The following is a 23,006-nucleotide window of genomic DNA, read 5'->3' as shown; positions in this document are numbered from 1 at the left end:
TATAATATTAGGTTAGTAGTAATAGAAAAATAGAAAAACAAAAAAATTGCACAAGTTGCAACCAAGAAATGAGACGAGTAATTTCAATTGAAGGATATATGATATGAGGATAATACAATAATGGAATACCCAATGGATGTAATTATTAACTATTTTAATACAAATTACTAAAATATAAGTATTATGTGGCACATTATAAAGTTCAGAAGCCCACAGTCCTCATAAATACAAAATGACTATGTCGTTTTAATAGATCAAAAGGAAATGATAGTTTCAATATATGGTTGGTAATTAGATTAACCCATATTGTAATTAAATAATACATTTTAAGGCGGAAAAGTTGTAACTAATACAATTTCCTTATACAAGCACCAAGTTGTACACACATCGCAACTTCTACACAACATATATACATATTAATAAACAGTTAGTAACAAGAAAATAGAGAAGGCTTAGCTGTTATATGATTTTTTAAATGTGAGTAGTTAAAAAAACTCGACGTGAAAGAATGAATTGTAAAAATAAGGTTCAATTAGAACTGTATAAGTCAAAGATACCTAGTGACTAGTATTGGATCGATCTAAAAAAAACCTAATAAGACTAGTCCTATTATTCGGTCCTAATAAAATGTGTTAGTCCAGGGTTAGTCCTAGGATCTATCCTTATCGATTTTTTAAGGTAATTAGAAAAGCTGAAATGACGTTGTTACTAACTACATTAATTCAGTTGGGAAAGTTTCATCATAACATCTCTCAATGAGACAAATACCTGAAGTTTAAAGTAGGAGGTGTGCGGCTAGAACTTATTATTAAATGTCCTAGCTATTATTCATTATTTTTTTCATTTTTATATTCTTCAATCCTAGCTTGGAGTGAAGAAAATAAAAAGATAACTAGGACTGAAGGAACAACTAATCGATTTTTCGATCTGTTTAATTATTAAAAAGATCGTAGTAATTTAAAAAAAAAGACAGAAGGAGGGAGACGATTAATTAATCAGTCCTGGCACTAATCCACAATTGAATGACTCAATTGTAACAAAATAACGTCAGTTTTAAAATTATAACCATTCCTATTGTACGTCTTGTACATAGGCAATGAATGATATAGGTCAAGTTAAACGAAGTTATGATGTTACACGAAGAAAAAAAAAACTCGCAATATCACGGTACATTGAAGTATGTTGTACTATATTGTATCCACTTAATAATATTATTATCTTTATATTTGAAGGTCAAATCATCTTCTTCTTCCTTTCCGTAGATTGTAAAGAATATTTTTCAATGTTTCAAATCAAGTTTTATATCTAACATAATATGTAAAAAAACGGTATGTAAGAAACAACCTGTTGTTTCGGCTTCCATGTTTTTTTGTTGTCTACCACTTATGTATGTGTTCAATATTCATTATTGTACATAATACAAATGAAAACCTGTTCTGAAGAAATCTCAAAATGGATTTTGCAGGATATTAAAAGATACGTTTGGATTGGACTACGCCTTTATCTATGAAGACTATTCAGAATGAATACTATCATCCAAAATATTATTTTTCTTATCATTAGCCGTCTACATATTATATATCGTTGGATGATTAACTCAAAAAATTGCACTGTTTTTGTTGTCAGCTCTCGATGCTCGCCTCAATCTAATCAGAATTCTCTGTACGTTGATTGGTTGAATTTAAATTAGTTATTTTTAAAATGTGAACAATTACAAACAATGATTGAATAATAAATCCATAATTGGTTAACTACCAACAGAATTTTGGACTCTTTTCAATTTCATTTTTAAAATAATTTACACCAAGGTAACTTGAAACTGTGTAGAATGGATATAGGAGGATCTATTTATGAAATATCACCTACTTTATAGTAGCTATTCCAATGATAATAATAATTCTACTATGATGAATATGAACATTTTCCAACCATTATAAATAAATATAATTATAGTGCTTTAAATGAAAGATATTTTAAATTAAAGCCTAGCTGACATGTCATATGACTGCATGTAGTGTTCAAGTTTTTTTGAGACAATTTTTAAAACTTAACAATTCAGCGTAAAGTTTAATGTTAACATCGTAAGAACAATAAAGGCAAAAGATTGTGTTATGTACTAAGGTAGAACGTAATATAGTTCGTCGACAATTTAGTAATAAATAGGGAGTCGTGAAGGAGTAAGTAGAAGCAGGGGTTATTCTTGAGAAAAGCAATTCTGTACTAAAAGATAAAATGATTGGGTACGTATAAAAAGGATAATACTAAATACATTTATAAAAACAAAAAATTGTAAAATCGGGATAATCATCCCAATCGAATCAGGATAACATAGATAAAATATATGACAGATTGCAACCTTGTTTGGCACAGGAATGTCCCCAAAAGCAGTTATTATGGGCAAATATGGCTCAAAAAGAGTCTTTTACATTGTCACTGATCGCTTGGATAAGGATAAAGACTACAAAAAGCCCCAAGGAGTAAAGAAAATTCACTATTAAAGCTGTAGTAAAAAACTTTTAAAGAGCAGCCAGATATCTATGGGCATCAATGTCACAAGGTCCACCGTGTCAAGGTGCATCAAAGAGGATAGTGGTGACTCTACACGACCCCCAAAAAAGTGCCACTTCTGATAGCAAAGATGATGAAGTTCAGTTTAGTTCCAGTTTTAGGCGAAGTCTTGCCCTCCAAAATCACTAGATCTGGTGTCAAATAGAGTATCAGACCTATGTAATCCAACACCCAAATGTCGATCCCTTAAAGGACTTTGTCAATGAACAGTGGACTGGCATGTCAGAGGCCTACTTCTCAAACACCAGCAGCAAATTCTGCCGCCGTATGGAAGTCGTCATTGCTGCCTAGAGTGGTCATACTCAAGATTAATCATCCTTAATATCATTATTTTAAATTAAAGTTATGTTGTGTTTTTTTGGAAATTAAATGTATACAATATTATGAGTTTAATTCTTGTATTTTAGACATAAAACTTTTGCACGATCCGTTATATATCCTAATAGTTTTTTGGTATATGTTTTGTACAAATTGCGATTTTGTACAAGTTGCAACCCAAAAATGAGATGAATAGTTTTAAAGGAAAGATTTACAGTACTTGACATGTGGATGACGCAATAATTGAATATTCCATGGATGATCAATATATTAATGGTGTAATTTTTGACTATTTTAATACCATTTACTAATATATAAGTATTCTGTGACACGTTATAAAGTTCAAATGCTCAAAGTTATATACCTCATAAATACATTATGACCATGCAATTTTAATGGATCAAAATGAAATGAGAGTATCTATGTATAGTTAGTAATAAGAATGACCCATATTGTAATTAAATAATGGATAATGAGATGCAGAAATTGTAACTTGTGTGCATAGCATGTAATTTTATTCATAAAGGAACGAGGTTCATTATTATTCTCATTAGTCTCAAATAATCAAGAAAAGTGAATGTGAAAAAAAGAGCAATATGTCAAAAGAATTAAGGAAGTGAGTCAAATTGAGGCAATTCCAACCATTGGCCAATTACGAAAAAAGTTTTAACTACCTGAAAATGGGCAAGCTACTACCTTTTCATGCGCAAAAAACCATGATTTCATTCATGTTGAGTACTGTAAGTAAGTAAGGAACTCCTGATTATTCAATAAATAAACTCTGAAAGGATAAAAATCTTCAAAATAAATAAATAAATATATTTCGAGATATAAATAAGAAATAACATTGGAATAGGAAGCAAAACTCTTTATATTAAAAAAAGGTTAAAGCGCCTTTTTACGTGACGTTATAATAAGGAAAAAACCTCACTAAACAGGAGAAAATGTAGAAACCTTGATAGACAATTTTTTTGTGACTAAAATTACTCCCAAGACGAGTACATTTTCTCCAGTTTGGTGGTGCTCCCTGTTCATTGTGACGTCACATGAAGACGCTCTATATGGAAACATGAATTGTTAAAACATCCCAACAATGGTAAATAGGTATTGCAAAAACGAAACATTTGCATCATAGAAAGGAGGGGAGGGAGTGTTATGTATTACTGTACTCATCATTGAATATGTTATATGAGTAAATAAATAAACCCAAATTATAGCCTATATGCCAAAACCTGTTCTATGGGAGAGATATTTCTTGACGTCAAATGAAAAGGAAGAATGAGGAAATATTGTTTGGATTTCAATGATGACTATTGTGTTGGCGATTTTTAGCGTGGGTCTGTTTGCTTCTTCCCTTCTTCTTCTTAATGGTGTATAAATTAAATTAAAAAGAATCGTAATAATGATTAACGTCTTTTCGGCGTTAGCTCACAACGTAACTTTGAGCTGAGTCTGATGAATAAGTCGTTTTTGTTGAACTTGATGCGAGTCTTTCACATGATGCTGTAGCCCTGCAAGACTTTGGCTCCCTCTGAATGGGGCAAACCAAATTGCAAAGAATAACTTTGATTAATTGTGAAGTAATATCACCAGCTGTTGACATAATAGTAGCAAGAGCATCAACCAAAGCGGGTCCGATTGATAGTACCTTAAAAAAACAAAAAAACTCGGATTATATCAAAGATCAATAATTAATGAGATCGATTCTTACGGTTCGGGCTGCACCCAATTTTACATCAACGATGGTTTTAAGTATTTCAGAATTAGCAACGTTTTGTGACAGACTAAGGACGCTCACAATTGCAGGAAGGATCAAATCTCTCTTTATTTCAAGTACAGTCTTAACTCCATTTGATGCTGCTCCAATGGCACCTCCCACCAAATCAGGGATCCCTCCTCCATTACCACTACTTGCACCTCCATTTGAGCTCTTAGGCAGAAGAAGTGCAGTTAAACCTGCAATCGGATTGGATGTTGTCCCAGAAGATACTTTAGCTGTGTAGGATGGAGTAGAAGCTTTGGTTGACACTGCTACTGGAGATGAGGCAATTGAACTGGGTGACACAGAAACATAGGTAGCTTGAGGTAATTGAACATCATTCTGAGGTTGTTGAGAAACTCCAGGTGATATGTATCCTGAAGATTGTCTGACAATCCTGATTTCCTCAGGGTAGTCGGCAGGAGCCACTGCTGCACTGTCTAGCTCATTCGAAGAAGCATCTGCTTGGCGGTTTCTTATAGTTGGATCAACTAATGCCTCTCCTGTGGGTTCCTTGTAGCTTTCATAATTAATATTTGGTTCCTCTCTTTTTACAATCCCACAATTATAGGACTCAAAGGCAATGCAACTGAGAATTAGAACACAGAACTTAAACATTTTAATCGAAACAGGACTCAATATCTTCAAACAAGAGTAAACGGAAACTGTTTCATCGAAAGAAACGTTGCCTATTTTTATATTTTTTAATGTAGGGATTAAGACCATCTAGGAAGAATAATCCTTATGTCATTTAACCAATCGGGCCGAAAGGGTTGCTTTTCTTCAATAGGTTCTCAAATATACGTCTATATTTTTTTATGTTTGGTAAAATGTGTATTGTGTATGTATGAGTATTTTTGTACGCGTTCCTCCTAATGGTGGTAGCGAGAGAAAGAGTTATGCGGACAGAAGTAATTTTCGCCAATACGGAAGTTCGAATTATATTGAATAGACGTTACTGTTGGAACCTAATTCTAAACTTGCTTATAGGCACATAAAAACATGTGCTCAAATCTTAATGTCAAAGAGCAAAGAATGAAACCACCATAAAATGCGAAAATTATGGTCAGAAATATATATATTAAACGTAAATCCTATTTGTGTATTCAATTACCGTTATTTAACTTATTTTGGTCTATCACACCCATGTACAACAAAAAACCTTTGATACATTTTTTACAAGAGTTCAAATCAATCACTATTACAAATTGCAATACATTAACGAACAAGCTTAATCTTTATTTTATAATTCAAATGATGTCAAACAGCACACCTATTTTTCACATTACCATTTATAGAATTTGAATAATTTATCAATCTTGGAACGACGGAATCAGTACAAATTTTTCAAATGGAGTATAATATATTTTTAGGTCCATTTTAATTTTTATTATAACATAAATTTTTTGAATAATTTCTTTTGAGATGGATAATTTTCATCTCAATTAAACTCATATCCTGATTTAGAGAATAAAATAAATCATTTTTTCTTCGAAGGACTACTTGTAAATTATTTTTCTTATTTTTAAATTCATTAATTATATTTCTAAGACGATTCAAATTCAATGTAAATGCTCTTTCTTCATGAGGAGAAACGTAGTATTGAACTTGGTAATGAAGTTCTATTTGATTTTGAATCATTTTAATGACTGCTTCGCCTGAATTCAAATTCAAACGTAGTCGCATAATATATTTAATATTCTCATTATATGCCCATTTATAATAAAGATATAATTTTGATAATTTGATGTATTCGTAGTTAAAATAGAATTTCTCATGAAGATATGGTATATCTAGGTTTTTAGCATCTTCAAATTGTATAGATCGTCCAGTTGATTTAAAAAAGAACCTATTCAAGCTAATACTATGGTAAAATAGTGATTTATCCACACAAAGTCCAATCAATCCTCCATCGATTTCTAAATAATAACTTTTAGCTAGTCCAAAGATATTTCCTCCTACTTTAGAAACAACCGACTCATACTTTTTTTTCTTGTGTATTATTCTCAGACTTAATGTACCTCCTTTAGACCCTGCTACGTCTTTTCCATGTGAAACACCTTTAATACGTTTGATGCACTCCATTTGTTGTGGTACAAAGAATATACTTAGCATTTTTACAGATTTACCATAAATATGTTTGATTTTACTTATTTATTTAGTATATTAAATTTCACAATTTTTACTTTGCTTTTAATTGTTAAATGTAATTGAAAAATTAATACAAATCCCCGTCAAATACCAATGTTCATAACTTGTACTAGCAAATTGTACAAGCTTCAACCAAAACAAAATGAAATGAAAAATAAGTAATGAGTATATTGAAATTCTATTAGATATTCATTATATTTTTTCAGAAGAAAGTTACTCACAAACTAATAAAATATTCAAAGCCAAAAAGATAACGCAGAGAACTAAGAATCTAGTATGTATTACTAAATAACGCACATATCCAAGTGGTCATTGATAATTATTCTTCGGCACATTTGAGTATTCAAGTGCCCACAGGCTCATTTAGATGTAAGTATATAATGTATAACTGATATTTATGCTGTGTAAAAGTTGTTAGGTCTTGTGCAAAATGCAACCAAAAAATGAAATGAAGAAGTTACAGTATTTTTGATCAAAATGCACATGCCATGGATTGCATTTTTGACTTTTTTAATGAACATTAGTATTAAATAATAAGCTTGTTGAAGCATATTAAAAAATTAATCTAGGTGTCAAGTGTTCGATCACTTGTAAATACGTAATCAAAAATAAAAATGAGAGCATCAGTAGTTGGTAATTTTTAATAACCAATATTGTAATTAAATTATACGTTATAAGACGTACAAATTGTAACTTGTACAATTTGTCTATGATATGGTTGAAGATTTGACCCTCGTTTTACTGCCAAAAGTGTGAAAAAAATATTTAGGATGGAAAATAAACATTGAGAACTCTTTAATAAGTCTTTTCTAGAATAAAAATGTCTTTACATTTTGATTTTTTAAGTTTTTATCCTGTATTTTGTGTTGTTTAGCCAATAAATTTGAATTTGTGATCAATTTTCCCCAAAAATGACAATTTTTGTGTGACAAAAATTTTGAAATCACAATTTTGTAGACCTCTAGAATCTACAATGTACATTAAAAAACCATTATTTATCATCAAATGATAGATAGTAGCTAGTACTTTAAAATAAATTTGTTTTTCAATAACTTTTCTTCGATGGCCGTTTAAAAAACATGTCTCGAGTAACAAACGGAATAAAAAATTCACACTTTTAGATAAATTTATATCTTTAGGTAGCCATATCTACTAATAAATAAAGACTATAGGTTTGATTTACATATCATTTTATTAGAAATTTAATAAGCTTTAAATTGATACATAATTTATGGTGGCCGGCCTTTATGGAGACAGTAGACTATATGAAGACAACCAATCAAATCATTTTATTCTGATCCTAAAAATATTGATACTGAAACTTTAAAAAAAAAGGAAGAATTATGCTAATCTAGCTGCAGGAAGAAAGAAAGAGAAAATAACTAAAACAATAATACAATAATTTGAAATCGTATTATAATTGTTCAATTCAAATCAAAGATTCTGACTGATTCGTTTTTGTCGTCATATGGTAGGTGGATTACAGATAGAAGATAAGCCCAATTAATTTCCTCAGTCACTTTACCAATCCCTAAATTGAGATCAACTCGTCAAGAGTTCCCTAGATGGATGGATGAATGATCATGTTTACTGCCTACCTATGCGAGTAGCATGTATTGCCAACAGATGAGTTGTGAAAACGTTAGTAAGTTTCTGATCAAATAGAACAGTTCAAAGGCAAGTTTTCCTCGAGTGAATTTATATCCTGTGTTTAATATTCCATTAGGATTCGTCTCCATCTGAAGATGCATTGCTATGGATTACTGTCAAGCAGAGTTTCTTTTAATGAACACCAACTAGAGCGGATTTAATACTATGTAAATCATTTTGTTCATAACTTTTATAGGTCCTCATGTCAAACTGCATAGTAAACATAACAATCATAGCAATGAGAACTGTGGAACTGTATATTAAGGACCTTCACACTGCCTCAGGTGTGCACAAGGTTTCCCCAAATTTCCCCGTGAGATTAAATTGCCAAAGTTTCTCCGTCGAGGTGACTTCTGACTATGATATTTCTAATTAGTTGATTGTTGTTTTTTTGTTAAAATTGATTTATCTGACCCGGATTTTTAAATGGTATCTTTTTATTATTACGAATTATGCATATATGTTAAATCAAATAGTAACACAATACAAATTTTAAAGTATATATATATATATATATCATACGTTCATGGATCCCTTCTTCCCAGTCGTGAACTCTATAGGCGTAGTAGTATCATGAAGATCAAGAGCTGTAACACCTACAGGAGAGTAGATTCACGAAATTGTGGTGGAAGAAGAGGTACTAAATCAATTATATCGAGGGAATTGTTGTGGAAGGACATTATGAGTTTTATATATTATATACGAGTGTTTTTCATACTTATAATTAAACAATTATTTCAACAGCTAAACTAATTGTTGTTATTGTATCCATAAAATTATTCTGAGTAGGAGAATTTGCCATGGACATTTTTGTTACGATTTACTTTTAATGATAAATACACTTCTTTTAAAAGAAAAGTTAATTTTAAATATGCCATAATTTATTATACCATACCAAGGAATCTTAATGAATATTTTGAAATTCAGCACCATAACTTTAAAATTGAAAACATTTTTCGGTAATCTGATTTTCCATTATGTATTGATGAAAAATATATATTTGGAAAGATTTAGTCTTCCAATGCCATTTTTGTAACCTCTAGTTATTTGCAAATGAGATATTTTAATATAAATTTTATATTTGTAAAGGGATTAAGAAGTTTCAGTTTTAAAGTTATGGTGCTGAATTTCAAAATTTTCATTAAGATTCTAATTTTTTATGTTAACGTATGTACTAGAGAAACTCCTCAATTCCTTTACAAATATATAATTTCTACATACGTTAAGATAAAAAATTAGAAACTTAAGAATATTAAATGAAAATCAAAAAATAAGCATGAATGTGAAACTAAAAACTAAAAAGGACTGATCCAATTGTTCCAAATTCATATATTTATTTTCAGTTCTTCGAATTCTAATTTTACTATGGAAAAATAGAATCTCATCAAGCCAATCTATTGTTTTATATATCCCGATACATAGCCTGTTCTATCATTAAGTTTTTCAAAATTAAAGATCGCGAACCTTTTTGATTTCTGAGAAATCAATAACTCATGGTGTGTGAATTTTCTGGAGAAGATCAGGATCTCATCGAAACTTATCAAGATAGTGGTAATAGGGCTTCATATTTATTATTATATTTAAATACATTACATGCTAGTCAGGTTTACGATGTAGTAAACAAACTCGACAAATTTTATTGACGTTGACAAATACAAGACGATGCTTTACAAAACCTATTTGTCAATTTATTAGAAACGGGAGATTCCTATCATCCTATTGGGTTGAAGTGTAAAATACAACATCATTTTGCTAATTCTTTTGCTTATGTTGGATTTAAATATTTTAATATATCTAGCAAAAATCTCATAAATGAGTAGTAGTAGCGTACACTCTGGTAAAAAAAAGCTAGAATTCTCATGGCATGTTCCATAAAAATTATCTTCTAAATTTTGAGCTTCATTTTGTTTCGTTAAATAAAGGATTTAGTCTAAAAAAATTGTTTTATTCAGATCTTAAAATAATAATATAGGTACACATTGAAGAAAAGCAGGATGAAATATAAATAGTTAGCTTTTAATTTTGAACGTCTGTATTAATAATTATTATATTATCTGTATTAATGTCATTAATGAATATTTTTAAAATAAATAATAATTAAATAGAAGAACTGTTATGGGAAACATTGATCAAGAATTTTTATTAGTGTGGAGATCCTAAATCTTCATGGAGGTAATATTGCAATATGGTAATAAGCAATTAAGTTGTTTTTTGAAGATGATTAAGGCTAACTAAGTTTCAAAATTGCAAGTCTACAGAAGTTAAAAGGTAACTTATAATTTTTTATCACATTATCACTTAGGACTCAACAATTCACAAAATCTATTTATACAGATATTAGTAAAATATAGTATGTATTGCATACAAAAGTATCGAGAAGAAAGGGTATATATTCATTGAGAGTCTTAGATTGACTCTACTTTTTCCAAGGGATTTCTGCATTATCTACATCAAGGAAACTGAAGGATTCTAAACAATAAAATATTTTTCTCAGAATAAGCGACGAAAAAAAAAAGTCGACTTTGGAAGGAGCAGGTTTCAAGAGTTTCAACGAAGGAGCTATGGATAAGAAATGAAACTCTTTGTTCCTCACTGGGTAATTCATTCGGGAACTATTTCTTATTGTGGAACTTTCCAGTTCTAAATAACTATTTCTATGTAATATCAGAATAGAATATGCATTGTAGACCAAAATATCGAGAAAAGAGAAGCACATTATCTTTAAGAGTCTATAAATCTTGCACTTTTTTCCCCATGACAAAAGAGACTCTGTAGTAATAAAGAAGTATACGATGATTCCGTAGAGGATCTGGAGGAATTTATGTATAGGACAATGATTAACCAGAAACGAAGACTTGCACAATCAAAGATCCTTCCATTAAAGGATACATTATCCACCGACCGAGTGAAACACTTGTTCAAGGGATCTCATCTTAAGAGTCTAGATCCCTTGAATAGAGTATCAGTAGACGTGTGAATAGATATTCATACGAACAGTATGGATGGATACAGATCCATATATCCAATTACTCCGGAGGAGAGATCCAGCCAAATGACCATGAATGAAATGTCATTCCACGCAGATCCAACTCCTCACTTCTCTCACCTCCCTCCTTCTGATTTAAGCCCCCCTTCATCTAGTCTGAGGGCAAAAATGTTACATAAATTTATCTTGCAAGCTAATATAACGATGAGTTCGAACTAGTTGTTCTTTTTAAATAATATGCTGTCTCCATATAGTCCGAAAACGGACTATATGAGTCAGGAAAAATATACATACAAAACTTTCCCCATAAAGTCCGGGAACCCTAATTTATATTCTTTATTGTACAGAAACATTTAAAAATAAAAATATTACTCCTACTCCTTAATTTTACTGACATGTGAAAAAAATACCATCGGTCATTAAAATGGATGGTACATAAAAAAATTTCGAGCTAGATACTTGAAAATTTGATCATTTGTACCTGAAACAGTATATTTTAGTCTGATGTATTTAATTTTCTCCTACCAGCTGAAATATTTCCGATTTTTCTATTATAATTACGATTTACGCATTTAAAATTTTATGCAAAATTTCGCATTACAAGAGCCTCAACTAAAATACAGAATAAGCAATAGTCGTGAAAACGTAATTTATTATGCCAAGTATGTATTTCTTCATGAAAATGATACCCAATTTGAGTCAAACTACATTAATACTTCAGGAATTAATTTTTAAGAGGCAACAGAAACTCGATTTTTGAGCAAAATATCTATATTTCGGAACGCTTGATATTGTTCGGCAACCAAGTTTGATAACAAAGCTCTTTTTTGATTAATATTAAGGAAAATCGTGAACTATTGGAAGTCAAAATGAAACTAAGAAATAAAAAAACTTACACCTCACTATTTATAATAATTGTATCCCTATATTCCCTATAATCATCTGCCCTAAGATTTATTGAAAATGTGTTATTACATCCCTGTTGCAGATAAACATTAACTATTAGAATATAAATAATAAGATTTTTCCCTCAAATTATCTTAATTTTGGAATGTGGTTCAAGTCTACGTGGTTTTCAGTTGACTCATTGTATCCTAATGAGGATCAAGGGGATTTTAGTTCGAATACCTCCTTTTAATTCCTCCTAAAGTTGATTTCTTATATAGAGGACAGATTTTGTCAGTCCACTCAAGATTTGACTTAAGTGGGTTCTACCTTATATACAATACGCGTATAGATATGGTTGTAAATGATTTTAAAGAACATACGAGAAGAGTAATACTATTGTTTACGTTATCATTAATTACATATATACAATAACAATTACTTTTATATCAAGATTTACAACAATATCTTAGGTAAATGAAGAATAATACAGAACTATTTTTTGATTGATATGATCATTGATCAAATATATATTATTTTCTTATTTTAATGTGCACTTAAATCTACCATACAACTTTTTCACGCCGTTACTTTTTTGTATCACGCAACCTTTCTCCTGTAAATAAACATAAAAAGGAGAGAAGATCTGTTGGTAATTAACAAATTTTCCCATCTATGAAATTATTTTTCTGTAATTGTTTACCATAATTGTTCACGCCTTAAGAAAAGCTAGTTCTAATTCACCCAATCAAAGTTCAAACCACTGCTTAGGTAAAAAGCAAGTATAAAAAGATTTCAGGGAAGTTGTGTCACTTTCATAACAAGCAGAAGTAGATAGGCAAAGAAAAATGCAGAGACATGTAAAGAGTTGAAAATAATGATATCCACCAGTATGCTAAAAAAAGAAACCGAGAATGAACGTGGTAACCCTGACAATTTGAAGAATGTTTTGGAGAAGAGCAGCTCAACTGTCATGACGTTTGATTATATTAGCTCTGAGCAGCCCTAAGAGGGCTGGAAAGGAAGTAAATACAAATCCTACAGCGTGTATGGTGAAAGCGTTGACAGGAATTACTTCAAAGTCGATCTTAAACTTTTGTCTTACTTCAACAAAGACTTTTTATCATAACAATAATCATAATTTCCTAAACATTGTTGTATAGTTAAGGATGGTTACAATATTAATCCATGAATTCCTTCATTCATCTTAAAAAACATGTCAAAATAAACTATTGAAGTAAACTTTAAATTTCTTTTTTAATTCGATAACAGTTACTTTTATTTGAAAATCCTATCATGGATTACTTAAAGTCAGCGTTGAATAATCCATGATAATATATATTATAAATATTGACAACCAATGTTATCTGTTCATAGTCTTCCACTTAATTATTAGATAGAAAAAAAAAACATTTCTCTTATTTTTTTCATTTTCTGTTACTAAAAAGTTTTTCATCATAACTTTACAAAATTTATTAGATATTACTTAAGGACAAAGAAAATTAAAAGGAATAGACTGACTGACAAAATATAGGGCAAAACATAATAATCGAGTCTAGAGATTTACAAAAAAAAAGGTGTTGAAGACATGGATAACTTAGTATTATTTTGAATGTATGAGATTGTTCCACAAATATCTCATTCCATGGCATCCTCATAATTTCCAGCAATGCAGTTGATCATAAAATATAAAAGAGTCCTTGTTGCTCCATTTTCTTGTAATAAATGGGATTATAGTTGTTCAAAATATGTCATAGTTTGCAGTCATAACATTATTAAACCTTTTTTATAAAAAGGAGGTACAATATCTTCTCTGGCTATATAGAAGGGTTGAGTTGCCAGTTTTTCATCTTAATTTATTGAGCTTATTCGGAAATGAATTGAAAGGAGCTGTATATTATAATGATTTCATCTTGTTTGGTAACGTTCTCATACTAAGTCTTTTAAAAAAAACTAAATTTCAAACTTCGCTACATCTATTCATCCACTTTCTAACTACAAAATGAATAATTTCATTGATTAAAATCTTAATTGTAGTATTACACGTCTCAAAATTTCAAGTTTCTTTGAATTATTACACTAAATTGGACAACCTAACATGAATTTATAATAGTTTTCAATGTTTAATTAAGTAAAAAATTCACTTACTTTTTGTGCTGTACAAAATACCTAGAGCCGATTTTGTTATGTAAAGATTTTGAACTTTATATTCGGTTCAATTTACTCTTATTTTTGTACGTACCACAAAAATTTATGGTATATTTCATGTCTAAAGAGAATAATCACTTTTTATGCAATATATATTTATATCTAATTGGCAATAAAGTAAAGTACATATATTTCCCCCTCAAAATAGTAATGGCTATAATAGAGAGGTTGTGTGATTTTAAAAGTATATCCAGATGTTAAGTAATCCATGCCTTGCGTTAGTCTTCCTGTTACTTCGAAAACAGTTCCTAGAGGAGCTTAGACGGATTTTCATCCTCATTTAGATGTTAATGTGAAATAAGTTCAGTCCTCGGAATCTGTCTCTTTTGTGACTAAGGATTGATTCACGAAGATAATGAAGAGCTCAAATCGTTTTAGCCCAGGATTTTTCCAAATAATATGACAGAATATAGTCCATTAATGAATTACTCCTTGACACGTAGCAATGGATGATTAACTCAAATAGAGTTCTTTGTATAACAGTAATTTCGAGGAGCTTTGAGGAAAGTGGCCAACATTTTTTCTCATGAAAGTCAAGATAATTTTGATTAAGGAATGATTACTTTTTATCTCCTAAATAAAAATAACGATAACAGACGTATATCTATCAAGACTTTCTCTTTATACAGTTTATAGAAATCTAAATACTATGTTTATCGAAGCCCTCTGAACCCTTGTGCAATGTTAAGAAATGTTGATGTTTTAATAATTTATTTTTAATTTTAAAGCACTTTAAAACAAGGATGTGCCCTTATCGGTCTGTCAGTCCCGGTTCTTGAACCGCTAAAACCGGAACCGACAAAGTCGAAACGAGACTGCATATATTGCTTATTGGTCTCAATTCTTGTGCTTTTGTTCCTATATGGAATATATAAACAAAATAAAATATAGGCATATAATAAAAAATACATTACCTTTAATCAAGTAGTCAATTTCTGAGGGTTTTTTTTGTGCAATTGCATCGTTCTCCAATGATTTTTTTACCTTGCCAGGGTGATACAATTGTATCTGAGTTCCAAATAGCTAAGGAATTCTTATGGATCTGTAAAAGTGGTTTTAGGGAACGAATAGTGTAAATAAAAGAGGCAAGGGGTGGGGTAGATTATTTATCCAGGTCCCTGCATATGGATCAAAAAACAAAATATATCAACAGGATAATTGTCTAACTATAGGCCATGATGATGTTGGATCTACCTTAACAAATTATTACCAAGGTAACAACTTTTCAATATGAAGTTCAAATTAGGAATTGATCATTAATAGATACTAATAAAATTAAAAAATAAAGCTAATAATTATGTCGGTAAAATGACCTTCAACTCACACTTAATGAAATAAAACATATGTGGTGTTTTAAAACAAAAATAATTTTAAATCGAAATCAAGTAAAAGATTGTATATGTCCAATTTATTCTTTTTTACATCATATACTGCCCAATATTTCATAGACATATTATGGTCCGTTATAGGTTTTGTACTGAAATTTCTGGGATAAGTTGAGATACTTTAGAATGTTAAGTAAGGGTTACAACTTTCATTTGATTTATCAAACTTAATTTCCCCCTTACAATCTATAACTATCTAATTATTTCATTGAAATATGTAGCCACGGCTCAATATCGAGAAAAATAATTCTAGCTTACTTTGAATTGATAGAACAAAAAATGATTTCACTGTGGATTTTAATACAATTAAAAAGTTCATTTTATATAGTGAATTTCTTTTTTTCTTCAAATAATATAAGCGTATATGTATAGCTATACTTTTATGACATTGTTACTGTAGACTTGGTTTATGTCTACTATTCTTCACGAAAAAAGTAGTGATAGAAAGTAAGATACAGGTTGAGTGATAATTTAAACGCGCATGTTCATGTTATATATCAACATTTTTTTGAAGAAAGTCGTAATATGATAATCGTCACACACAAGTATTTCATTACTCATTAGTTATTTAAATGCAATATGATGAAGTATATATATACTAGTGCCATTAATTATTCCAAAGTTATTTAACGAATAGGTAGATTGTATACCTTATTTCATTACTATTATTTCACAACTGGTTTGGAGACACGTGGTGTGGTTCAAATGCCAAGAGACTAGCTGTATATATATTTTTTTACAAATTAATGAATGTGTAGTTAAAGTGAAAAATACCCCTTACAATTTACGAAAATGAATTAACTTTATTAGAAAAAAGATAAAAATGTCATCATTATATTACAGGAGCTAGATTTCTAAAACCGAAGAATGATATTAAGTGTTGAGTATTAATTTAGTTGTCATTTGTTGTCGAATTATTGATAATTTAACATGATGAAGAATGCAAATTTAAAGAAAATATTATGGGGAGCTGCTGGTGTAGTAACTTTGGCTGGTGGAACATTTATATGTGCTCAAATTTTGGCTGAAGATCGATATGCAAAGGTATATTAAATTTAATATGAGGATTATGATTGTGTTATGTGACACAAATTTAATATTTTTTGTTATGAATCATATAGAAATCCTTAAATCATATTTTAAAAGTCAATCAAAGCAAAAATAGAAGGCCAAAACAGAAACTACCTACAAGAAATGAAAACATTGCTTCACTTAAGAATAAGGAGTACGATGTTCTAATTATTGGAGGAGGTGCAACAGGAAGCGGTTGTGCTCTTGACTCCATCACAAGAGGATTAAGTACAGCTCTTGTAGAATTGGATGACTTTGGATCTGGAACATCTTCGAGGTAGGCATATTTTATTTTATTTTTTAACATTCTGTAATTACATATTTTTATTTATAATTAATATAAATTAATCAAAGTCTAAACTACCTTTTTTTTCATTGTTGATATAGGAGTACAAAGCTCATTCATGGTGGGGTTCGATATTTACAAAAAGCAATTATGAATTTTGACTATGAGCAATACAAAATGGTTGAAGAGGCTCTACATGAAAGGGATAATTTGTTACAGATAGCTCCTCATCTATCATTTCCATTACCCATTATGCTTCCTGTCTATAAATATTGGCAGATTCCATATTTTTGGGCAGGAATAAAAATGTATGACTTTGTATCTGGTGATAAATGTCTAAAAGCCTCATATTATCTTAATAAAGAGGGGGCACTTGAGCAGTTTCCTATGCTAAAAAATGATTCATTGAAAGGAGCGATCGTATATTACGATGGAACCCATAATGATGCGAGAATGAATTTGTCAATTGCTTTAACTGCTGCCAGACTGGGAGCGACTTTGGGCAATCATATCAAAGTGACTGATCTTGTGAAGGTAATCCGAATTTAATTGTTTAGTACAAGTATTTTTCCCCCTAAACAAAATATAAGAACATTGTTTTATTAAAATAAATGTCTCAACTATTTTCAATGTATTTTTTCAATTATGGAATGAAAATGGGAAAGTAGTTGGAGCAAATGTGACTGATCAAATTACAAAAGATTCTTGGACCATCAAGGCCAAATGCGTAATTAATGCCACGGGACCATTTACTGACTCTATCCGTAAAATGGATAATAATGCAGTTATAGATATTGTAAAACCTTCTTCTGGAGTTCATATAGTTTTACCAGAATATTATTCCCCTAAAAACATGGGACTCTTGGATCCTCAAACTTCTGATGGTAGAGTTATTTTTTTTCTACCTTGGCAAGGATTAACGATTGCTGGTACAACTGACTCCCCTTGTGAAATCACCCATTCCCCTGCCCCAACCGAAAGAGAAATACAATTTATATTGAATGAAGTAAAAAACTATCTAACTCCTGACATTGAAGTAAGAAGAGGAGATGTTCTATCTGCTTGGTCAGGTATACGTCCTCTTGTTCTGGACCCAAATAAAAAAGACACTCAGAGTCTCGTTCGTAATCATGTTATTCACGTATCTGAAAGTGGGTTAATTACAATAGCTGGAGGTAAATGGACTACTTATCGTTCAATGGCGTTAGAAACATTGGACAAAGCAGTTGAGGCTTGTCATCTTTCCCCAAAAAGAGATTCGCAAACAGATGGGTTACTCTTAGAGGGGGGTCATACATGGACTCCGACTTCATTTATAGCATTAGTTCAGGATTTGGGCGTCGATACAGAGGTAGCCAAACATCTTTCTAATACGTATGGTGACAGAGCATTCAGCGTGGGTAAAATGGCTCAGCTAACTGGACATAAGTGGCCGATTGTAGGGAAAAAATTGCATCCGGAATTTCCATATATTGAAGCCGAAGTTCGATACGCTATTAGAGAATATGCATTAACACCAATAGATGTTATTGCACGAAGGTTACGCCTATCCTTTTTAAATGTTCAAGCAGCTGAGGAAGTTTTGCCAAGAGTCGTTGAAATTATGGCTGAAGAACTTATGTGGTCGGAAAGTGAAAGGATCAAACAAATGGAAGATTCTTTAAATTTTCTGAGAGTTGAAATGGGTAAAGATGTTAACAAGCATGCAAGACAAAAAATTCGTATTGATTTATCTGAAAATGATATCAACCATGCAACGAAAAGTTTCAATCTCCTTGACAGAGGCTCCAAGGGATATGTGTCAATCAACGATATAAGAGCATCTTTGAAAAAACAAGGTGCTAATTTAACGGGTGAACAAGTTCATTCAATTTTATCAGAGCTTGATACAAATGAAAATGGAAAGGTGGAGCTCGATGAATACTTACTAGTAAGTTCCAAATAAATAATCTGAAAAAATACATATATATAAACGACAATTCATTTCAATAATTCTTAACAAAAATATACCTTTCATTTCTTTTCAGATGATTACTGCAATTAAAGAGGGGTTGATTTCACATTCAAGACTTGCACGTGTAGCTCAGAAAGAAGTTTATACAAGTGACCACAAATATGGAGAAAAAATGGAAAGAAGTGGTGGTGGTGTTTGAGTAGTTCAATAACTAATCACATCTTAACTTTATCTTCTATAATTTGAACCCAAAACCGTTTCAGGGAAAAAATGATAGTATTTTATACAATATGATTCTTTTAATATGATATTGTTGCCAAACAAAAATTTTATCAACTGAATGATGTTCAAAACAACACATAAATTACATGTATTCATTAACAAAATAATAAAGTAATTAGTTAATTGATGTAAATTTTAACTTAGTGTAAAACCAAAATAAAAACTTGATTTGATATAACGATATCTATCTTCTAGCAAAATTAGTATTCATGATATCTGATCCTTTTTGAATGTGATGCTTATTAGCATTAAGACGTTTTTCGACAGTGCCCGACTCTGCTGCTTTTGATAATTGCTTACGAATAAAATCAGGATCGTAATATTCTTCATATTCTTTAGTAGATTTTTTATTTTCTTCAATAGATCTCTTAACGTTTTCCTTTCGTTTTTCATCTCTCCAATTCGCATTCTCCATCATTTCCTTCAACTTCTTTTCTCTTTCCGATTTTGAGCTTGAGTACGATGAACTACTTTTCTTCTTATCTTGAGATGGTTTAATAAAGTTTTGTTCGTTATATTTTCGTTTAGGGGGAACGAGATCTTGACTCGCGTTTTTTTCGGTTTTTTCCTTGATTTTTCTTTAGAACTTGACCTTCTCCTTTATAAATCAATTGTTATAATATATTATCAAAATGCATAGACGAAAAAAAAAAAAAAAAAAAATTACCTTTCCCTTCGACGATATGAATCTTTTGATCTAGAAATTTTCCTAAGATACGAAAAAACATACATAATAAATAATCCATTATATTTTTATATCAATATTTATTAACCTTTGCCGATCACGCGATGAAGATCTCCTTTGATACGAATAGTTTCTTGCTCTATATTTTCCTCTAAAGTAAAATAAAATAAAATAAATTTCAAGTATAAATTTTAGGATTTTCTCTACTTCGTTCTCTCTCGAGGTGAATGAGATCTCCTTCTATTTGGAGGATGATTGTCTTTTGAGGAGTAAGAACTTTTTTTATAGAGTGAGTCACTATCGTCATTGTCTGAGGAATCTTTATATTTTCTACGTCTTTCAGGAGTAGGTGAACGAGATGACTCAGGGGATTCACCGGATTTCATTCCACCTAATTTTTTAAGGAGCTTCTTATTGATGTCTTCCTCATCATCACTCTCATTTCTTCTATTTTTCTTTTTCTTTTTTCTCATTTTTTCAATCTAAAAATTAATTAATTATCCATCAATCCAAAAACAAAATAAGAACTATTTAATCTTCATGAATTAACGGTAAGGATATTTGATACATAAATCAAATATCTGGGCCGGCCTTAGCTATTTTGTGATCCTAAACTAAACGAATTTTGTGGTGCCCAAATCCCAATATGGCTAGGGAGAATAATTAATGACTTAGACCAAAATCGGTTTTAGCGTTGAGCGGGCCAATTTTATTTCTTTTTTTTTTGAAAGAAATATAAATTATTTATAAGATATTTTTAGTATGACCTTTTTTAGGAAAGACTAAGCCGTTTTATGACCTTTTTTAAATAAATTATGTCAATATTTATTTCAGCTTTCATATTTAATTTCTATTTTCTTGTCTTAGTCTGTGTATGGCTTCATTTTCCTTACATGAGCAATATTTATAAATTATATTTTATGACAAATCTGTTGAATAATTATAATTTAGGATTTATATTGTTCAAAAAATTTGACATCAATATGATAAAATAAATTGTTTATAATAATGAAGATTAGTCATTTGGTTTTAGTAGCTTTCTGAAATTAATCCTCAGTGATTAATAATAAAATGTAGTATTTTTGAATATTAGTGTCCAAATGTTGTTCCCTGTAATGTTTTTTGGCAAAATGTCCATATATACTTACATATTTATTGATCTCTTTCATTTTGACAGGATTATCTAAAAGCTTTTTCCTTGTTTCCAACTCTTTCTTTTTAAGAGCAACCAAAGGATCTTCCACAATCTTTCTTTCGATATCTACCTGATGCTCGGCCGAGGAGGCGAAAATAGATGCTGGGGTGCAATCATACTCAACAGCATTAATTTGCCCTAGTGTACCTTCAAATCCCTTATCCAAGGGCTTCCCTAAAAGATACTCTTCTTTATTTACTTCGGACTTGGCCCCATCGTACATCCACTCCATATTTGCCATTTCATTTGATATTAAATAATTTAATATAAATATTAATGTTTATATTCTAATATTTAGATTATTTACTCATTGAATATGACGTCAATATATACTAGCTTTCTGACGTCATCATTAGTATGGGAAGAATTGTATCAATCTGGAAGTGTACAAGCTCCAATCACGCAACCCGTTGTGGTAGAAAACATCATTTATGATGAAAAATTCAACTAAGTGGTGAATTCATATAAACTTTGTACAATTATAAGGATACAATATTTGTCGTCGACCAAGTTTTATATAAACCTCACGTGGTATTTTAAGCAACTTTTCCATTTTGCCATAATATTTGAAATCCAAAAAAAAAAAATCTTGCCCAAAAAAATGTTAGCTTGTCTGAATGTATAGAATTCAAAATCAAAGTAGATTTGTATTAAAGAGTTTTCTAACGTAAATATTCGAAATATTATTAAACTAATTATTTAGACAGATGAATTTGTCATTCAAAAATAAAGTATCAACTTCAATTCGTTTTTGTACAAGGTCATTATGTAGTTAGTTTCATTCAAGTAATTAATTCTTCGACTGATCTTTGGATACTAATGTGATCATAAAATCATAAAATCGGTAGAGTCAACTGTATTTGCGCAATGAGTCAAATGGATTGGGAGTCGCATAATTCAAATGGTTTGATTTAGAGCCAAGATCACAAAATTTTATTATAAACTATAAATTAAGGATGATTTATTTTCAGATGTGTGTAGTTTTAATAAACTGTTTATGTTTAGTTATTATTTCAGGGACTGATAATTTAAATTTAATTTCTAGAGTATGATTCGAATAGTTTCTTGAGGTTGGATTTATAAAATGTAGATATTCTGGCTCCCGAATCTGCTGATATTTTAAAAATTTGCAACTCTGTGTTCAAAACTGACTCCGTGAGTAAATACATGTGACTCTTCTGACTCTCGGCTAACTCATCAGCCATAATTATTATTTTATGGGAATTAAATGTGAAGTGTAAGATTGTACCACCAATCCAATCGTCAATTTTATTAGATCTTCCTCCGGTCCGGTCCGTTATTGCTAAAAACTACTTTATTTCATGGATTCTGTTAAGCCCATGAATAAGGATAAAGAAAATCGATACAGGTTGACTGATGTTTCTAATTGTCTCTATTTCGGCAACAAATATAAGAGTCTTGTTCATCCCAATGAATTAAATACATTATTAATGCAACATTAATGGAGTAATATTTCATATTATTTGAATAAAATTAATTCTAATTCAAAATCCATTCAATTCCATGCGTAAATACATGCAAATTTACTTTCTCCCGGCTCAATTAAATGTAACTACTTAAAACTAAATTATTTTGATCTATCATAACTCATGAATTGGGATA

General features: G+C 30.4%; 3 protein-coding genes across 3 annotated transcripts; 1 reads left to right on the top strand and 2 right to left on the bottom strand.

Moving 5' to 3' along the window:
• Positions 1-3,684: 3,684 nt before the first annotated feature.
• LOC121129286 (uncharacterized) lies at positions 3,685-5,353 on the bottom strand. The gene is made up of 2 exons (XM_040724992.2): positions 4,598-5,353; positions 3,685-4,534 (listed from the first exon to the last, which is right to left on the bottom strand). The coding sequence occupies exons 1-2, from the start codon at positions 5,261-5,263 to the stop codon at positions 4,310-4,312; spliced, it is 891 nt and encodes a 296-aa protein (XP_040580926.1). The 5' UTR covers positions 5,264-5,353; the 3' UTR covers positions 3,685-4,309.
• An 11,049-nt stretch (positions 5,354-16,402) lies between these two features.
• Positions 16,403-19,703, top strand: LOC121128912 (glycerol-3-phosphate dehydrogenase, mitochondrial). Its single transcript, XM_071893226.1, has 5 exons — positions 16,403-16,954; positions 17,032-17,258; positions 17,369-17,802; positions 17,909-19,197; positions 19,295-19,703. The coding sequence occupies exons 1-5, from the start codon at positions 16,841-16,843 to the stop codon at positions 19,418-19,420; spliced, it is 2,190 nt and encodes a 729-aa protein (XP_071749327.1). The 5' UTR covers positions 16,403-16,840; the 3' UTR covers positions 19,421-19,703.
• On the bottom strand, positions 19,501-21,699 carry LOC121128913 (uncharacterized). The gene is given in 6 exon segments (XM_040724515.2): positions 19,501-19,945; positions 19,948-20,101; positions 20,171-20,212; positions 20,277-20,339; positions 20,396-20,670; positions 21,337-21,699. Coding segments are annotated over 6 exon segments (1,080 nt in total). The 5' UTR covers positions 21,625-21,699; the 3' UTR covers positions 19,501-19,687.
• Positions 21,700-23,006: the final 1,307 nt, after the last annotated feature.

Source organism: Lepeophtheirus salmonis, chromosome 14, assembly GCF_016086655.4.
Source record: "Lepeophtheirus salmonis chromosome 14, UVic_Lsal_1.4, whole genome shotgun sequence".
Classification (NCBI taxonomy): Eukaryota; Metazoa; Arthropoda; class Copepoda; order Siphonostomatoida; family Caligidae; genus Lepeophtheirus; species Lepeophtheirus salmonis.
Note: the sequence above shows the minus strand (reverse complement) of the source record. Positions and strands in the feature narration are given on the sequence as shown.